General features: G+C 28.8%; 3 protein-coding genes across 11 annotated transcripts; 2 read left to right on the forward strand and 1 right to left on the reverse strand.

Moving 5' to 3' along the window:
• The first annotated feature begins 5954 nt into the window (after positions 1 to 5954).
• LOC132949354 (protein DDI1 homolog 2-like) lies at positions 5955 to 10219 on the forward strand. 8 transcript variants are annotated; one of them, XM_061020205.1, is made up of 5 exons: positions 5955 to 6519; positions 6608 to 6790; positions 7529 to 7674; positions 8686 to 8725; positions 9821 to 10219. In XM_061020205.1, the coding sequence occupies exons 1-5, from the start codon at positions 6294 to 6296 to the stop codon at positions 9895 to 9897; spliced, it is 672 nt and encodes a 223-aa protein (XP_060876188.1). In that variant the 5' UTR covers positions 5955 to 6293; the 3' UTR covers positions 9898 to 10219. The 8 variants fall into 8 exon arrangements, with proteins under 8 accessions (XP_060876188.1, XP_060876189.1, XP_060876192.1 ...); XM_061020206.1 differs by having other exon boundaries at positions 9824 to 10219; XM_061020209.1 differs by having other exon boundaries at positions 5956 to 6519; positions 7529 to 7666.
• A 1539-nt stretch (positions 10220 to 11758) lies between these two features.
• Positions 11759 to 12418, reverse strand: LOC132948880 (ATP synthase-coupling factor 6, mitochondrial). Its single transcript, XM_061019560.1, has 2 exons — positions 12260 to 12418; positions 11759 to 12186 (listed from the first exon to the last, which is right to left on the reverse strand). The coding sequence occupies exon 2, from the start codon at positions 12177 to 12179 to the stop codon at positions 11871 to 11873; it is 309 nt and encodes a 102-aa protein (XP_060875543.1). The 5' UTR covers positions 12180 to 12186; positions 12260 to 12418; the 3' UTR covers positions 11759 to 11870.
• Positions 12419 to 12691: 273 nt separating this feature from the next.
• LOC132948879 (protein DDI1 homolog 2-like) lies at positions 12692 to 17987 on the forward strand. 2 transcript variants are annotated; one of them, XR_009665053.1, is made up of 7 exons: positions 12692 to 13087; positions 13150 to 13344; positions 13860 to 14347; positions 14986 to 15175; positions 15253 to 15309; positions 15485 to 15564; positions 17335 to 17392. XR_009665053.1 is itself a non-coding variant. In XM_061019559.1 (6 exons), exons 1-6 carry the CDS (start codon positions 12820 to 12822, stop codon positions 17413 to 17415), a joined length of 1302 nt encoding a protein of 433 aa, XP_060875542.1. In that variant the 5' UTR covers positions 12692 to 12819; the 3' UTR covers positions 17416 to 17987. The 2 variants fall into 2 exon arrangements, 1 of the variants encoding a protein (XP_060875542.1); XM_061019559.1 differs by lacking the exon at positions 15253 to 15309 and having other exon boundaries at positions 17335 to 17987.
• The last annotated feature ends 3174 nt before the right edge of the window (positions 17988 to 21161 follow it).

Raw genomic sequence — 21161 nt, forward strand, 5'->3', positions numbered from 1 at the left:
GTGGTGGAGGTGGTATTTATTGAACTAAATGTTGATTTGTGTGGTCCACTCGAGGGAACTAGTTTTTGGTGGTTTATTGAGACGACTGTAGTTAGTTGAGGAGGCTAAGTGACCCAACTCCCTGATGTGGCGAAATCTTGAAGATTGGTTTTTGTAAAATAGTGCAGAGGCTTGATAACGGATAGATGCTCTGAGGCCCCTTTGACTGGCAGAAGATAACGTGATCTCGTTCCTTACATAGGATGGAATACCAAGTATCAGTCTTGCACTAATTGTCTGGACCACTTCAAGTTGACGCCATTGGGCGTTTGAGATAAGGGAGCCCAAGCAGCTCCGGCTAGGGCAGCTCCTGTTAGGATAGGGACGATGTACATTTTTAGAAGGTTGATACGGGTTCTGGCTAGTACTGGACTATGCCTGTTTAATATTGGAAATAGCATGCCACGGGTCCTAGTTGCCTTTTTTACAGAGTCTTAAATGTGTTTCCCGAAGTTGATGGTTCATCCGATGACCGATTGTGACTCCTAGTTACTTCACGTGGATGGACCATGGAATGAGGGTACTGTTGAGGGAAAGCTGAGGCAGGTTTTTTGTCCATTTACGACTAAACATTATAGTAATCGTTTTAGATGCATATCTGTGGAGGTGCATTTTGTAAACTAGTTGGAGCTGGATTTTCGCTCTGATTGGGTTGAGGTCGCAGGTGTGGAACATGGTGTCATCCGAAAAAAGAACAAGGGATGCCTTCTCAGTGACCGGGATGTCGTTTATGTAGATTAAGTATAAAGTAGGGGCAAGACAGGAACCCTGAAGGACACCTGCTAGGATAGGCCTTTATCCGAACACAGAATGAGCAGTCTGATAGAAACGACTGTATTATTTGTATGAGATGCGTTGGAATGTTCATGTCCTTTGAAGAGGAGGCTGTCATGCCAAACGCGATCGAAGGCCTTCTCGACATCGATGAAAACAGCAGCAGTGTGAATCTGATTGTTGAGATTTCTTCTAATAATGCTTGTTAGATTAATGTCCTAGTTTTATGACAGACACAAAAAAAAATAAAAAAATAAAAAATCACATCATTGTAAAATCAATACATTCATCGTTCCACTGGTTAGGTTAGGTCCACTCAGAATCTAAAATATACCCAAATAGTTATATCTTATTGTTATACACACCAGCATGGGTTTTCGGTTTCCGATTGTGGAAAGCCAAACCCGCAGGACGCTCAACCGTACGTCCGTACAGCGAGCTGCGCGCACATAGCACTGTCAGACATTGATCTTTGCGGCAGATTTCTTAAAAATAATATTACACTTATTATAAAATTCCAAAAGTCATAAGTTATAACCATTTTCACTAGTTATTGAACAAGCTTCTAGTGATTGAAATTGTTCAGTTGTTGTTATTTTCTCTTTCATTCTCGTTATTTTTATTACCTACTCCACGTCAACGTCAACGTCATCTCTACGGAAAGTAATGGATTATCAAAATAGTTAATTCTCAATTCCTGCAATTGTTTGACAGGTAATTATACACCTATTTTGATTTTTATTCAATATTTTTGGCATATATCTATTTATATATAAGCATAAAACATTTTTTTTTATCGTTTAAGAATCAAAAAGTAAGTCCAAGATCATTTTATGTATTGATTTACAATGATGTGTTTTATTTTTATATTTTTAATTTTATGGGCTGTGGCCTGTGTACACGATAAGTATTAAAATAATGCTTCGATTTTCAACTTTATTATTTTGTTCTGTGGAAGAGTGAATCTAGTTGGTACATTGGGGAGGTCAAAATTTAAAATTCCCATTAGTTTTCAAAAGCGCTGGGAAAAACAAACAAAAATTAAGAAAAAACAGGAATTTGGCGTAACTCTTAAATAAATTACCTCAGATACATGAAATTTTCACTGAATGTTGATATTAGCATTTTCTATACACCTTAAAACTGTTAGAATATTTTGACTTATTTTGAGATGTTTACGGACATTTACAGTTTACAATTATTTTAGTATCCATATTTTTGTATGTATGTCAATAAAATGTTATTCGTTGGGTAAAAAAGCTTGAAAATTTAATACGAGGCTCCTAATACATTGTTACAATAGTAGTGGAAAAATATTAAAAATGCGGTAAAAAAATTAGGTAGGTATTTCATGATAAAAATATAATTTATGTTTCATATTATTTGTACATTGTACTATACAATTCATTATTCATCTATCAAGAAATTTATTTTTGTTAAAAACATAGAGTAGCAGTACATTACCTCAACAAATTGATATTAACACATTACCACATGAAATTCATCCGGTGTACGAATTAAATCCAATGGATCGTTTGGATAAAACTCAACCAGGTTTAATAAAATATATACTATTTCTTATGAACATTTTTAACTGTGTTGAATACTTAAACATTTTATTTCGTATTTTTTATATTTATCATTTATAGAAATCATTCAGATGGATAAACAGAATCCATCTATAGAATTATTAAATTAAATTTATATGGAACAAATTCAAATTAGGATCAAGTATGATCATTTATTATATAAACTTGATCATATTGAAAAAGCTGTTAATAAAATAGGAGTAATAAACAACATTTCAACTACATTACCTAATTTTGATGGAAATTTTATGTCAAATTGGCCCATGAACAACGAGCAAATGTTTAAAAATGTTTCAAATTGTTTATTGGACGATTCATTTGTTTCATTAGTGTCACATATTATACTGCTATAATAATATAAATCATTAATTTAATTTACAAAATGTTAAACTATATTTAAAAACTTCAGGAAAATTTTTTTTATATCTATTGGCGGAAATGCAGTCAAAGATAACATATTATAAAGAGAGTTCTTGCCAACATTTTTAGCAATGAGTTTGCCGGTAATCGGAAAAAAAATCCCCAGGAAAAAATCCCCGGAAAATAAATCCCCTGTCGAACAACCCCGGAAAAAAAATCCCCAGACTACAATATTACTCACAACCACAGTCCATCACATGCAACATGAACAAATATTTTTTAAACGTTAGTTAGTATCTATAATTACCATTTACCACATTATTAATATATAATTACAAATACGTATATTATATTATAATATAATAATATATTATGTGTAATATGCCTCGTGCCTACATTTAATAAATTATTGTTTGATAATTATTATTATTATTACTGCTATAAATACAATAATATTACCTATATTTTGTATAATATTTTTGTATATCATGTTTTTTACTTTATTATTTGACGTATCGATCATTCGAAATATTTTTATATGATATATTTGTGAAGTTGTTAAATTAATTAAGTTGAATTACACATAATATTTAAAATGTAATATTTATAATGTATACTTTTTTTAATAATATAATATAATATACGTATTTGTAATTGAATATTAATAATGTGGTAAATGATAATTATAGATGCTAATTAACGTTTAAAAAATATTTGTTCATGTTGCATGTGGTTGTGAGTAATGTTGTAGTCTGTGAATTTTTTTTCCGGGATTCGAGTTTGCCATACGTTGTTCATGGACAGGAAGAGGAAAATATATTTCTACAAAATTATGCGACACTAAAATTTTAGTAGTATTAAAAAGTACAAACATTTATTAATAAATAGTTATTTTTCACATCTAACTTTATTTATTTTTTAAATCTATAATTAATTACAGGGTGTATAAGGAATGGTCAAAAGGATTACATTGACGCTTTATTTGATATACAATGTGTATAATATTTAGTATAAAATTAAAATTAAAAATTAATTTTTTTAATAGTCACTATAGTCAGGAACATAATTATTATTTTTAGTTGGTATAAAGATTATAAGATTATAATTTGGATTGCTCGGCTAGATTTTTGTTTTTAATGTTATCTCTAGCTGTGTTTTCTGTTGTACATGCAAAATGCATCCTACATTGCAAATAAAAAGCTGTAATCGATATTTTTCAAGTTTTAATTATTACATATTAACGCAAACTGCACCGTCTGCACCGCATTATTATATAATAATTATTATGTTAGCCGTTAGATACCTATAGAATATCTGAATATAGATATCAATATCATTATAAAGAGCGCCGTTTGTCGTCTTATATGGACGACTTGAATAATAATGAATTGCATTTAGTGGGCACGACGAGAACACAATGCATCGTTTTTTTTAATTATTTTCTTTCAATCTCGGTGCGTGCGCGTGAATTAAACTCTGTCCGTGTGAAAAAATGTGCGGATGGAGAAAAGCAAGTAATAAGAAAGCAAGATATTAAATGATATAATATCATTGTATAAGAAAAACGATTCTGAGTAAAAACGGTCAGTCAGCCTATGATATTACTTATAGTAGGTATATTTGATAATATTATTGTGAATAAAGTAATTTATATATACCTATTTACGTGGAACCTTGTTTTAAATTTTAGATTCTGAGTGGAGCGATGATGTGTGTTTTTTTATTTTTGTCTCTGTAAACACGATTAGTAGTCAAAAATACTCAAAATAATGCTTCGATTTTCAACTTTAGTATCTTGTTCATGGAAAAGTGAATCTAGTTGGTACTTTTGGGAGGTCAAAATTTAAAATTCCCAATAATTTTCAAAAGCGCCCGGAAAAACAAGATACAAATTAAGGAAAAACGCAAAATAGGTTTTTGACAAAATCGAATTTTAAATTTTGGTGTAACTTTAAAACAAATGAACGTATATAAATTAATTTTTCACTATAGTTGTTTATATTTGCATTTTCTATATACGATAAAATTTTCAATATATTTTTATTTATTTTGAACTGTATAGAAACATTTTCTGGTTTCCAATTTTATTAGTCTTTTTTTCTATGAATGTCAATAAAACTTTATTTGTTGGGTAAAAAAGCTTGAAAATTTAATACAAGGCTCCTACTATATTGTTACAATGACGTTTGAAAAATGTTAAAAATCCTTAATCACAGTTTTTATTTATAAGCATTTAAAGTTTAAATCTTGATAAAATACGAAAAAATCACGAAAACTAGCAAATTATTTTGAGTTGAGAATTCATAAAAAATTTTCTTTTTAAATCTAAGATTTGAAAATGTAATACAAGATTCTTTATAAGATGATCTACCTTCTAAATATGCAAAATATGCAATATTAAATTTGGTGTGATATGAGCCGTGGACATTTTAAAACCCCCTAGACGTGCATAGGTACACTCATTAGTTATTACATTAGTTAAATACAAATATGCAAATGCATATAATTCCGGGCTCTGCTTATTATTAATATATAATATACGCATACATTATATACCATCATTAATTGTTGTTCGGGACGGTATTGATCGGGGTACAAAATAATCTTTTTTCATGTATTTATTTTATTATAGTTGGTACGAAATAAATATAGGTAATATATTACTAAATTTAGTTAGTAGGTCTATGGTCTAGACCCTAGTCGCGGCTTTAGATACTATCTAAATCCGTGGTCTAAATCAAAATGTTCAAAATCAATTTATGGACGATTTGTGGTTTGATTTAAAAAATGTAAAAATGTTTGTGTTGGTAAACAAGTTTACTTTGCATCGGTTGGAGCACTTTTTCAATTTTAGCAAATTCTTGACGATAATAAATATTTTACATTTTATAAATTTATACATTTTGTGTATTGAATACATACAAAAATATCTAAAATATAAAAAATATGCTCCGACCGCTGCAAAGTAGACTTGTTGACCATATAAAACATCTATACATTTTTTAAATTGAACCACTAAAAGTTCTTTAATTTTTGTCAGTCGCTAAGGTCGTTTTGATGAAAAATTTATAGGGTTTGCAGGGGCCTTAAAGATAGTATTTTTAATCGTGTTTGAAACATAGATAATATAAGATAAGATAAGATATGATAAAGAAATATGATAAATACACGGACTAAGATCTAACCTCCAAATTATCCCTTGTTCTTCGTTGCCGGCAACCGATAAATAATTTTATAATAGTTATTAGTTATATTAATGTACTGAATGACAATTTAAAAATATTGTTTATTTATCATTTTTTATTATTATTTTTTATTTAATCTAAAATCTAAACCTGACTTGACTAATGTAAATATTTGTAAATATAATTCTATAATAGTTTAGAATATTCTATGATAATAGTTATATTATTGTATTAAATGACAAAGCGGAAGTTTCACTTCTATGACCTGTGCCTGCACAGAATTGCTTTTTTATATTAATCTAATATTCTAATAGTATTATACATATCAGTGGCATATTTCTTCAAAATGAAAATTACTGTCAAAACATACGACGACAACTTGATTGTACTTGACGTAAGCGAGGATTTAGAACTAATCAATTTCAAGGCAGTATGTGAAGTAGAAACTGGAATTCCATCACAGGAGACTAGGCTAATACGCAATGGTCAGCTTTTGGTTGAAGATTTTAAGACAATGAAAGACTTAGGTGTTCGTGAAGGAGATGTTATCATAATTCAAAGAGTTGTGAATGGTATGTATGCAATTATAGTATGCTTGTAAGTTGTGGAAGAAATATATGGTATCGGACCTTATATCTGTAATTCTTTTTGTTTTTTTAGATATAGTACTACAATTTGACTTTAGCTGTATTCAAGTGCCTGGCTCATCTAACCTTATCAGACAAAGTCAAATGCAGGATGCAGAATATGTTAAAAACTTATTTCTCTCCAAACCAGAAAAACTAGCTCTCCTTAAGCAAAATAATCCCGGACTTGCAGATGCCTTGTCCTCAAACAAAATTGGTCAGTAGTTATAGTCGCTAAAACCAGTGCTCCACTTGCCAAAATTAAAATAAGGGGACTCCGTTTACTTTTTGTCCCCATTACTTGTTAAACATTATTGAGCTGTGGGGGCTATGCCCTTTATACCCCTATTTAAATCTTATAAAAATATTTATAAATAATCAATTTAAAAAAAAAAATACAATTTATTAATAGCGGACATAGGTAATAACTGTAGGTAGGCCTATATTATATATATTATAGTTATAAATAATATCAAACTCAAAAGGATAATAAAAGTAAATAAATTAATAGTTAATAATAGTTAGTTAATATAAATATATAAATAAATAAATTATCTCGCTTAAGTATCATAATAGATCATGAGAATAGTTATAGAATACTCTGGGCCACAAATAATAAATCTATATATGTATATAAATTAATGTTTGTCTGTCATCTGTCCTGTTCGTCCCTCTATCTGTCCTTTATACATTTTTAAACAGTAAGACCAATTTTGATGAAATTTTTTTGTATGTGTTTGAGTGGTTCCCGGGATGATTTAGATACTCAATTGGACCTGTAGGTTCAATCTGGGAACGTGGTCAAACAATGATTTTGAGATTTACGATAGAAATTTTTGTTTATAAAATATGATTGCTAAATTTATATAACTTTTTAAAGATAAAATCAATGATTTTTTACTGTATGAATGTGCACGCATGAGTATGGAAATTTAATTTTTTATTTGTTCTGCAGAAGAATTTTTAAATATCATGGCTGAGCAATTGGGAGATCAAAAAAAGCGTAAGGAATACGATCGGAAAATAGCAAAAGATATACGTCAAAAAAATTTTAAAGCTAACAAGGAAGCTGCTGAAAATATTCCAAAACAAAGTATTTGTGTAAATAAAATTATTGTAATATTTATGTGTGTGTTGTTGCTGTTTGGAGCTTGCTACTTTCTGTTTCAAGTATAACATTTTTAAAATATAAAATTTTTCTGCTCCTGTTAGTTTATAATTTTTACTAATATACAGTAAATACTAATTGAATACATTAATGGTATCAAGTACAAGTTAATACAAGACATAGGTAATTACTGTAGGTAGATACCTATATTATATAGGTATATTATACTGCCCTGATAAGTGATGTAAAAACCAATATGTTTGTTTTGAGAAAAATTCAGTTTTGTATTTTTTATTTTAATTATTTATTATTTATATTATTTTTATTTTTATTTTAATGTATTTACTATACTCCTTTTCAAAAGAGAATATACTGCTTTTGCGCATGTAAAATAATTTGTTTGGTACGTTGAGAATCACGCTAACAATGGGAAATTGGTGAGGAATGCTCGCCACCAGACATAAATTGGTCACCGACTAGTATATTCTCTTTTGAAAAGGAGTATAGAGTAAAATGCTGTACATAAATTCATAAAAATAAAGATATGTATGATAATGTATGTATGATTATAATACAAAACATTAGTTTACAAATTAACAAATTTGATCATTCTATTTAAAAAAAAATAGTAGTCTAATTATTATGAATTGAAATATTTTCCCAAAAGTGTTTCCTATTTTGTGGAATGACTTGTGTCAAGTTGTTGAGAATATCGTTTCTTTTTTCAACTGGAATGCTACAAGGTCCTTTCGATGATTAAGGTGTAGCCATTCTGGATATTTTCACAACACTTTTCTTTAAAAAATCAAGCTTTGAATATTTTTCTTCAAAATTACATTTTATATACAAAATAAATTTATTTCGAACAGCTTTTATAGAGACAACATTTTTTAATGATACACGATTTGTTGATTTATTTAGTTTTTGTTGTGATTTGTAATTTATCCACAAATAACAATAAAAATAATTCATAATTTTTACATCAACTCTTGATTTATTTGCAGCCCCCACAGTTTCAAAATCTTCAACAAAATCTTCAAAATCGTAAGTTTTCTTTTGGTGCTTAAGAGATTGTTCTACTTAGTGATGAAAACTATCAGCTGACATGAATGTATCATAATGTATATTGAGCTTTGAAAAAATGTAAAACAATTTCATTGTAGAAATTCGTTTAGAATTTATTATATAAACTAAAAATGATAGAAAACACCAATTTTAATTTTGGCTACTACAGTTATCGAATAAAATTGTAATGGTATTATTACAATGATGAGTAAAAAAATTTAAAAAAGTGCTATCTTTCTTGTGACCACTTATTCCTTCATGTCACACACAAGCAAATGGCAGTGGATTTTCTTTTTTCCCTAGAGGTACAAAACGTTCATGGTACCATCACCACAAAGTCAAGCAATTTCTTTTTAATAATAAATATAAGGTTTCTATTGTTATTCATTATTAGAAGAGATGATGAGATTTAGTAATTCTAACACACGGGCCAAATTTAATAAATATTTTAATAACAATGTTCAGTATACTGTATTATGATGCAGTAGCGCTTAACTATATTTTAAAAGGGGGGGGGGGGGCAAGTAAAAAGTTATACCGACCACAACCCCTGTTTACAAAATGTTGCTGCATATGTATACATTAATAGCTTAGAGGTTAGGAACATAATTCATAAATACTTTGTTGGGATACCCACGGACCCTCCACGACCCCACCCACCAAAAAAAAGGGTGGGCGGTCGCCCCTCTCAGGTTATAGGTTCGGCGCCACTGTTATGATGTATAAATTAAATCAACATAATCAACCCTAGAATACGGGTTAAAATATATTTGATATTATAAATCATTACATTATGTTATATAATATTATAATCTATGGACTTTAATAAGTTGGTAAGAACCATTAAGTTATGGTACATTTCAATTCAGGTATAGTTAGTAATTAAAAGTCTGGGCCAGTTGTTGTCTTGAAACAAATGACATTCCATAATATTAATTATAATAAGATTTAACTACAAGCTAGTTCCTAAATTCATATAACTTTTTAAAAATAAAATTGATAATTTTTTAATGTGTGAATGCTCAAATAAGAGCATTAGGTAGTAGTATGGAATTTAATTTTTAATTTGTACAGCAGAAGAATTTGCAAATGTCATGGCTGAGCAATTGGAATATCGAAAAAGCGTGAGGAAAACATTCGGAATAAAGTAGAAGACATAAGACGAACAAAAAAAATTGAAGCTAACATGGATGGCCCCTATGAATAATAATCCAGGAAAATGTGTTGTTGTGAAAAAAATTATTGTAATATTTATTTGTGTGTCATTGCTGTGTGCAGCTTACTACCTTGTAAGCTTTTAGTAATTATGTGAATAGAATTTTTTTTATATTTCTTATATTATTATTATTGTACTATTGTATAATTTTTATTAAAAAATATTGTATCAAATTATTATCAATTTAATTACCGTATTTGTACTATTATAATATATTATATTTTGTTTGGATCTTATGATCCGTTGAAATTTAAAAATTATTCTTACTTAGTCAATCCCCAGTATAATTCAACTAAGGATTTTTTTTCCAACTACCTCAAAATATACATCGCAGATGATCAAAATTCTACATCTAGAATTTGTATTGACTCCATATTTCATTTAGAAAAGAGCACATATAAATAAATCTGCCAGGGGGAGTAGAGGGGGGCTATAATGGCTGACGCCACTGCCCATTGATACTATTTAAAATATTATTTTTCATTTATATTAGTTTATAGTTAATACCTTAGACCATATACAATGGATGGAGCCACAGCTCAATATTTTGATGTTCATGTTAGCGACAAGTCGCCAGTTATGTGTACCTTTCTGCACATGTGCAAGTGACTGGTCGCATATTTTTCGCAATGATAAGATTGTATATGATTGTATACTGTTGATATTTAATTTACAAAAACATGTTATACTTTATGGTTTTAATAGAACCTACAGTACTTGATGTACCTAGTTGTTCACTTATACTTATACACACATACAAGCGTATAATTATATTAATTTACATATTTGGGACCTGGACCCATATTCTTTGATAGAGGCCTTTTAATAGATTTTTTTCTAAGAGTAGTTTAGCTCATATTTTTGAAACAACAAATACCCAGTGTGTACGTGTAGTTAATTTAAAATTATTTATGAAATTGGATTTTAAGCTATTCATGAGCCATTCAGATTAACTTACATAGCATAAAAACTATCAATGGAAACGAAAATTGTGACATCATTAAAGCAAATTACATCTCGAGAAAAATGTTTACCCTGGCTGATAACTAATTAATTGTAGACTATACCTCATATTTTATTTCTATGATTTTTGTTCACAGATAGCAGTATTTCTACTCCTCCATCATTGTGACCAGCCAAAAAATATTCAGATATTGGTGGATTACTATTGTAGTTATATTGAAATGTTTATAATATTTAGGTAAATACTCAACTTTTTTTAGATTCTGAGCAGAGCAAGGAAGCTAGTGGTTTTACAATGTTTACTTTTTTTTTTTTATTCTATAAAAAAAATTTCTACCTGAAGCAGTGCTTTGATTTTAACGTGAAGTATCTTATCTTTTAGAAAAATTCGATCAATGTGGTTCTTTAGGAAGGTCATTAATCAATGTTATCAATAGTTTTTTAACGCCATGGGAAAAACCACTAAAATACCCTATTGCTAAGCTATTTTTTTTCTGATACTTAACGGTTGTAGTGATCCTCAGCTAAGAACGTTTCAAATCGAATACTGTAATAATAAACTATCCAGTCTGAGGACCGAAGGGACGATGGACAAACTTACAACACCACTGACATATTCCACCTTGCTTTTTTTTTCTTACAACCAATTATAAAGACATCTTTACATCTTTACATCTTCAAATATCTTTGTCCTATACGTTTCATTCTTCAATAATCCTATTGGATTATACTATTACAGTTGATACAACTTGAAATAAGACTAATAAATAAAATGAATAAATATATCTGTAACTGTAAAATGTGTATTACTATATTGAATTATTAAACAATAATGAACTTTATAAATCAATGTTTATTAATGACTTCATTATCTCTTAATCCTATTCTTGCATAATTACATCACTACTTATATATATTAATATAAAAACACAAAATGTATTATCTTCAAACTTGTGGATCGACTTTGGGTTCATCAAATTTAATTGTTGGGAATTTGGTAGGATCTTCATTTGGGCTTATGTTGTATTGTCTGCCGATCTTTTCCAAATCATTCTTGTAACCTTTATCAATTGAAGGGTCAAACGTCTTAGAATCAAATTTTCCTTTGTACTCGCGGATTTTATCCAAGAACAGTTTTTGGATTGGATCTGAAACGTTGGTCATCAACACCGATGTAGCCGATATATTACGACGAACAAATCGACCAGCCGATCCAGTGACATTCAATTTTTGTAATAAATTAAATGACAACATGTTTAATCTGAAATATTGGTTATACATTTTAGACGTACATTACCTTATGAATATATAGAAATAAATCTCAAAAAACTCACCCTGTGCTAGATTATAACTCGTGAAGCAAGTTAAAGGACTGGGCTGATAAATGTACTAACTCAAAATTTGTGAAAATTTGTAGAAAAATTAAACCTCAAATCATATGTCCCAGTGTCATATTATCTCCAAGATGAAAGTCAATTTTTTTTTATATGATTAAAGACAGTGTATCCAAAATAAAATTCTTCGAAATAACTATTTATATAAATATAGACTTTATTCGGACACGGATTAAAATTTGAAACACAAGCAAGATTTTTCAATATTTATTATATTTACATTTTGTTTTAACTATTGTTGTAACTTCTATAAAAAAATTTTACATTTTTCTAACTGTGAAAAATTGTTTTTTACAACTACGTTGCAGTAAATTCATGTTTTCTGATAAGCTTGTGGCCATGACAACAATAACAAAGAATGACTGGGTGGTTTTCTTTATTTAAATTATTTTAAGTTAGAACTAAATAAATATTAGATAATAGTAAACACTAAACACTTAGCAATTTTAAGTTAGATAATTTACGTTTTAGGAAATAATAAATTCTAGACATTTAACACAATGAAGATTACTGTCACAACACACGACGACAACTTGATTGTACTTGATGTAAGCGAGGATTTAGAACTAATCAATTTCAAGGCACTATGTGAAGTAGAAACTGGAATTCCATCACAGGAGACTGGACTAACACACAATGGTCAGCTTTTGGTTGACGATTTTAAGACAATGAAAAACTTAGGTGTTCGTGAAGGAGATGTTATCATAATTCAAAGAGTTACGAGTAGCGCTACTGCAATGGATCACTCATTTAGCAGTCCAAGCAATAGTATGCATGTGCAAAAAAATATGGTATTGGACCTTGTATCTGTAATTCTCTTTGTTCTTTAGATATGTTACCACAATTTGACTTTAGCCGTATTCAAGTGCCTGGTTCGTCTATTGGTATCCCAGGTACCACCAGACAACACCAAATGCAGGATGCAGAATATGTTAGGAACTTATTTCTCTCCAGTCCAGAACAACTAGCTCTTCTTAAGCAAAATAATCCCAGACTTGCAGATGCTTTGTCCTCAAACAAAATTGGTCAGTAGTTAGTCACACTTTTTAATAACAAATTGAAGGCCTTAATTATTCAGTATTATAATGGATAGATACCATTATAAGTAGATGATGAAAATTAGTGATTATGACTCAACAACACACGGTGCCAAATTAAATAAATATTCAATAAAATTCTTAATTCAGTACGCTGTTTGATGTATAAATTAAATCAATATACAACCCTACGGGCTCTAGAGCTACGATTTAGAATATAATATTTGATATTATTACATTAAGTTATATATAAATGATTTACGGACTTCAATAAGCTGAAAGTAAGAACTATTAAGTTATGATACATTTCAGAGGAGGTATTGTTTGTAATTAAAAGTGTAGGCCAGTCTTGAAACAAATAACATTTCGCAATATCTAATAGGATTTAACTATGAGCAAGTTTCTGTATTTATACTACTTTTTAAAAATAAAATTGTTGATTTTTTAATGTATGAATGAGATTATTAATAGTATGGAAATTGAATTTTTAATTTATTCTATAGAAGAATTTTCAAAAGTCATGGCTGAGCAAATGGAAGAACGAAAAAAGCGTGAAGACCAAAGAATTAGAATGATGAAAGCTCATCCATTTGACTCTGAAGCACAAAAATTAATAGCAGAAGAAATACGTCAAAAAAACATTGAAGCTAACATGGAAGCCGCTATGGAATATAATCCAGAAATGTTTGGAACAGTTGTCATGCTTTATATCAATTGTAAAGTGGATGGATATCCTGTGAAAGCTTTTATTGATTCCGGAGCTCAAACTACTATAATGTCAGCTGCTTGTGCTGAACGATGCAACATCATGCGTTTAGTTGATAGTAGATGGGCTGGGATAGCTAAAGGTGTTGGTGTACAAAAAATTATTGGCAGGATACATATGGTCCAAGTTGCAATTGAAAATGATTTTTTAACAACCAGTTTTTCTGTTCTTGAAGATCAGCCAATGGACATGCTTCTTGGATTAGACATGTTAAAAAGACATCAAGTAAAGACTATGCAAATTTATATATTCCATAAAAATTCCCTTTTATGAACATTTTTTCTACCACCTATTCTTCTTTTAATACCCAACATATACTCCTCATCACCTATTCTTAGCTTATTTTATTCACATACACCTACCAAATTTGTGTTCAAGAGAACACATTTCGTGTTTTTAGCTTTAATATTAGTATGTATTGACCTGTTATCAAATATTAAAAATAATATCTTAAGCATAGGGTTTTATTCATATTTTAAATTTAAAGTGAGTTATAAATTATAATTGTAAAATATTACAATTTAAAAATGTTCATAACTCGCTTTAAAATTGAGATATTAATAGAAGCCTAGAAAATGCTCTAGATAATATTATTTCCTTTAAATTCAATTATAGGTCAATTAACTCTAATTTAGTTTACAACACAAAATTGGTTATTTTGAATACAAATTTGCTATATTGTGCATATTTTGTAAGATAGAAACAACGCATGCTTCTTCGGCATTCTGTATACTAGTTTATCCATGTATTTGCTTTTATTTTTTCTATAATATTCTTAAATTTTTTTTTATATGGTAAAATATTGTTATTAACAAACATTTTAAATGACTAAATAATTTATATATGTTTATTTAAATTATTAGTGTTGCATAGACCTGGAACATAACGTCTTGAAGATTGGAACAACAGGGACTGAAACTCCATTTTTGCCTGAAAATGAATTGCCAGATTGTGGTCGTTTAACTACATCTAGTGATCATGATGGATCTAAAAATGAAGAAAAAGAACTAAAAAAAGCTATAGATGAAAGCAAAAGAATGAATCAAAGTAGTGGTAATTATTTAGTTATTTTTAAATGTACATAACCTTCTTTTTTTACAATAAAGTATATAAATATTTTAATTAATTAGACAAGCGGAGAAGAGATGCCTAGTTTGTCCAAGTTACAAATTTCCTAATATTTCCAGGTACCTTTTTCTTTCCTATCTGTATATGTTAGTACCTATGATGATACTGGTAGTTATAATAGTAATTCCTTCATTGTAAATATGTATTGTGTTAAATATTTAATTTTATTATCCTATAAAGATATTCCATCCAATCAAATTTTTTATAGTTTATCTTTTTTTTGTCGTTTTTTAGGTAGTAGCAGTAATTCTAGTCAATCATTTAAAGAAACTGATATTACAGAACTAATCAATTTAGGATTTTCTAGAGAACAGGTAAATTATAATTAAAATATTTATAAAAATATAAAATAATCGCTATGTCTAGATGCTTGACTATTGTCGGTAAGATAAGGTATACCAGTGTCGACAACTTACATACAAAAATTAACAGAATACAATTATATATTATTTTGGCATATTATAGTCGTAGATACTAGTGTATGAATTCTAGGCATAATATAGTATACTATATTTGGTTTCATAAAATCAACTTGTAACTATATAATTTTAAAATTAAAAAAAAAAAATCATCCCATTATATAAAAATGTGTGCGTTTGTACCACAACCTTCAATATTTATAAATACTTTAAAAACAATTAAAAAACAAAACTAATAATTGGTAAATTAAATTGAGTGTTTTAATTAACATTCTTAAGGAAAATATCCACCCAAATTCAAAGATTTATATGCAATCTAATAAATTTAAACACTGATACACTTGTCATAAAGTAATTAATAGATGTCACAGTTCAAATTAACTCATAATTTATAAATGGGTTCAATTGGGTAAATTTGTTTGAATTGTATCTCAAAAATATGCCTAAAAATATTTATTTTTATTTTATTAAACAAATTAGTTACAATATAGAATACAATAAATTACTAATTAGTACAATGAGTAAATTTGATAAATGGTTATTGGAGGTTGCAATTTTGGGCAGGCACATAGTAGGGCCACCTGACCAGGTTAAAAATATTTAAATTTTAGGTTTATATTTTTAAAAAAATGTCAAGTTGGATAAACTTCCAGATATCCCAACCTCATATACACCTATAACTTATAAGCCTATTGCCGTACTTTTCAAAAATATTCAAAAGACTTATTCTCAGACAGATTTATCTACATTTTTTATCAAACCATACACTTCTAGCTTTTCAAGTTGGTTTTAGAGCCAATCATAGCACGATTCAGCAAGTTCATAGAGTAGTTGATACTTGGTGCCTTTTTAGACATAAGCTTTCAACTAAGTTCAGTATGAAGGTCTCCTTTTTAAACTCTGCAAATTTCTTCCCTCTACAATATTACTTTTAATTAATTGATATGTTACAGACAGGCATTTAAAAATAACCAAACCGAAAAAACAACTCATTTGATTGTGTTAAAATCTGTATTGTTTACATTTATTATTAATTTTTCTGGGCGGAGGTATATACCTTCTTCAATATTAAATTATTATACTAAATACACAAAGTGGAAAAGTGCACCCACGAACGGATTGCCCAGCATGGTCAAATTTGTCCATGAGTGAGGTTAACTATTATAAACTTGCCTGTGAACTAAAGGTATGGATGGCTGCTACGACTGCTCTGCTATGGAACAGCATTATAGTTGATGCGACCGATGATTGTACTGGTCTGCAAATAGTATATGTTGTGGCTGGTCGCAGGGATCGGCCGTCATTACTCAATTTAATTATAAATTATTAATAATTAATAATTACGCCTATATTAATTAGAATATACCAATTGCAGTATTTTATATTTGTTTGTTTTATCCCAGGCTAAGAGCTGGGTAATACAGCTTTATAAATATTATTGCTGCATCAAAATAACACCATGTCAAATGCCAATTAGTGACAAATTACAACTACCCATGATGATTTGTTATAATATAATATGCTAATAGTCCAATATCATATTTTATGTTTATTTATAAACGATATTGTAATTCAATAAAACTAACTACCCTAATAAATTACATAGTTTGTATTCTGAAAATAATTCAAATATTATAATATAAATAAATATTTTTTTTTTTTTAGGTTATTCAAGAATTAAAAAGATTCAATGGAAATAAAAATGAAGCAATGGCCTCCTTATTTGCAAAAATATTAAAATTTTGACAGTTGTCAGAAGTTTTTAACAAAATTAATATAAAATATTCTTCCTCTTCAAGACTTTTTATTTTTCAGTCAATTTTAGTTTTAATTTTCAAAACTTGTATTTCATTATTTTTTATTATTTTTCTTAATGAAACTTATAAATACCTTAAGAAAAATGATAAAACCAAGTTATAATATTTTTTATTACATTTAGTGTCGATTGATATAAAGTGATGTTAACCATTTAAAATACTAATAAAATTATTTAAATATAAGGTATTCATAAGTTTCTAATAAAATTGTTTTCTAGTAATTTTTCTCCTTGGTTAAATGTTAACTTCTTTGTATTTAGAGACTGTATTTAAAATATAAAGACCTTTTGTCTATTATTTACACAATTACATAAGTTCATTTAAGGTGTTAAGTTTTCGTTCGGTTTATGTAGACTTATATTTAAATTAAATAATAACAAATAAATAAGGTTTGGGATTATTAACCACAATGCTAAAATATTGAATATAGTTTTTGCATTAAGTACCTAAAATATTGTGTTCAAAACAAAATATGCATGATTGTATAAAATAAATATAATAATTTAAAAAATCATTCTGTATTATAACTCATTTGCAATATCACTTTGTATTCCTTATTTCTCTATTATTTTATTATAGTAGTAATGATTAACAATGCAATACTCTAATGATTATAAAATTATTTTTACAAGAAAATTGATTGATCTTTGATGTTAAATTGTATCTTAAAAATATAAACCAGTTAAAATTAACTACACTTTAAAGTTCAAAATAATATACGGGTAATCTATATTATGAAGATCAAGAGATTTCAATCTATAATATAGCTTATACATATTATATGTAAAAACTGTAATGTTATCTACAGTCTACATGTAATGACGTTCATACATGTAGATATCATTATTTATTGTTAATTGTCTAGGAGATATTGAATGTAAAAAGTATAAATGTTCAATCAGAATCAGTAATGTGTGTTGTGAAAAACTAAACTGGCAAAAGATATATAAGCTTATGCAAGTTGCACTCACTCTCCCCATAAGTTCGTCTACATGTGAACGTAGTTTTTCAGCAATGAGAAGAATGAAAACACGGTGGAGGTCATCTATGTTGCAAAATAGATTCAACAATTTAACTATAGCATAGAAAATGATATTTCCAAATCAATTGATAGAGGTCGTACTAGATACATTTGCAAAAAAAAATGGTACCTACCATGGGCGGATAGGCCTACTGTGAAACCGGGCATTTCCCGGTGGGCCCCCCCTTCATATTTCGACAATGGGGCCCTTTTTATGGTTAATGCAATGGCTCATTAATTTATATTAATACTAGCTGTCCCGACATGGCGTTGCCTGCGTATTAGTTTGTTATTTGGCATTTTCGTATGCCTAGTATCAGTGTATACATATATTATGTATGAGAAAATAAGTTTTTTTTTTTTGTAGTTTATTAGTAGTTTTGGAGATCATTGTGTATAGTAAACTATTGAGTATGTCAAATTAATATTCATAATGTCACTAATAAAGATAAAATCAAATAATATTATATAATTACAATAGAAATTTGAAATATATTATATTATAATCTTATATCTATAAATTATCAACTACAATGTGTTGGTGAAATATAATTTATACGCAAATACAATATATCGTGGCCTCCACTTTGCATATACATTTATGTTTACTTTATCCATCACACAAGTAGAATGTGAGCGTACAATTTCTAAATTAAAATTTGTAAAAAATTATTTAAGGAATACTATAGGTCTGAATGTATAGAGAGTATGTTGTTAATGAATGTAGAGAAAGATATTCTGAACAAATTTGATTCTGAAGACATCATTAATAAATTAGGAGCTAGGAGCCCAGTATTTGATAGAATGTTATTATTTTAAAATTAAAAATAAATAAATTACTTAAAAAAGTGGTGTTTTGTTATACATTCTTTTTTTTCATGTGGCCGGGGGCCCCTTTTAATAATTTCCCCTTTGGGCCAAAAATGGCCTATCCGTCCATGGTACCTACTTACTGGTTTAGTTGACACCCGCTGCACGCACCCACGTATTTCCCGCCACTTATATTTATCGTACTTTCGATGTGTTAATCATCTTTTATACAATTTATACTGCAGTATTTAAAAAATTAAAAATAATGGGTTTTTGGTGGCATATGTCGTGAGAACAACGTTAGGGCTTCGTTTTATGTGTACCCGATCGGTCGGAAAAATCGTTATTAATTATTACCAATTGTTAGTGATCGTATACGAGCGTTGGATCGACCATTTTATCAGATTCCTGTCGAGCCTATAATAATATCAAACAAATTGGAGAATATATTCACTTAAATCACTATTATACTTATATATCATAATTTTGTTCTTTATTTATAATTTGTATTACTAGTATTAACTTTTTTATAAATTTTAAGTTAAAATTCAAGTATAGTATGTACGAGTAAATGTATAACACCTATAGTAGGTATGTTTAAAATAAATCATGTTTAGTTTTGCACAATATTATATTTGCAAGTGCAGAGAGCGGTTTTGATATGCAATAAAGTATTTTTAATTATTAGCCCCCTCTAAAACTTTGGCAAATTTCCGACTATGGTATGAACGACCACTGAAAGGAGTAGATTGGTATTTTAAGAGGACGTTATACACCGGCATTTGCTGTCTTATATGCCAGTGCGTAACGCAACAAATTGTACACTCGGCAGAACATATTTAGGTTAAGGCGGGTTAGCTCCGTTAGTTTAAACATTAAGTGTGAATTTACCTCTTACACAATTTAAAGGTAAGATCACCCCCCATACCCGCAGTTAGACACGCCACTGGGTACTTTTAGTACTTAAAATCGGGATCCAAAATATGCCGCACATACCCACGCATAAAGTATTACTAAGTACCATATAATATATCATAATATGCAGCTTCGTTGTCTATAGGTATCGTTGATGTTACCGAGTCGTCGATTACGCCTGACCTGTACTATATAGTCCATAAAAATGAGTGTATGAACAAGTAGGACCCGGGCCATCGAGATCAAAAATACAAGAAAATAATATAATATAATCTAAGGCAATTGCATATCCAGACCTGAGGTAAATTAGTGCCGGGGGCACAGTCATACAGATTTCTATATATAGTGTGTGTGCGGGGGTCATTCATGATGAAAAAAAATCACAGAGATTTGCAAAATGTTGGCAAGTTAGTCAAGGTAGGTACCTACCAAATTCAAACTAATGATATCGGCGTGTGAACGTAACTTTACTAGACTTCACTCTAGGTTTCATCAGATAACAATGTGTACATAACTTTTCATAAATTAAATAATTTTCGTTTGGATTATGTAGAGTATGTTGAAAAGAGAATCGTTATAACTAAAGGTATAATACTAATATGTCTAATAATATATTAAATTCTATATTTTATGATAGTTATAACTTACAAGTATTTATTTAATTTGTTACTAACAAGAAGATGAAATAATAATACATATAAATGGTAAAAAAAATAGAACCATCTGAAATTGGCTTACAGAGTAATATTAAATACATCAACAGTATTGAACAAGTAGAAATACTCTTAAAAAATGATTGATGAAATAAATACGCTGCTTCCAATCCCCTTGATACTGTCTATTGATCAGTCATTGAAATTTAAAAATGGTTCCCGCCACAACATTATCAGCACAGTCACCGCGGTATAACCTACAATAAAACGCTCGTG

Source organism: Metopolophium dirhodum, chromosome 7 (genome assembly GCF_019925205.1).
Source record: "Metopolophium dirhodum isolate CAU chromosome 7, ASM1992520v1, whole genome shotgun sequence".
NCBI lineage: Eukaryota > Metazoa > Arthropoda > Insecta > Hemiptera > Aphididae > Metopolophium > Metopolophium dirhodum.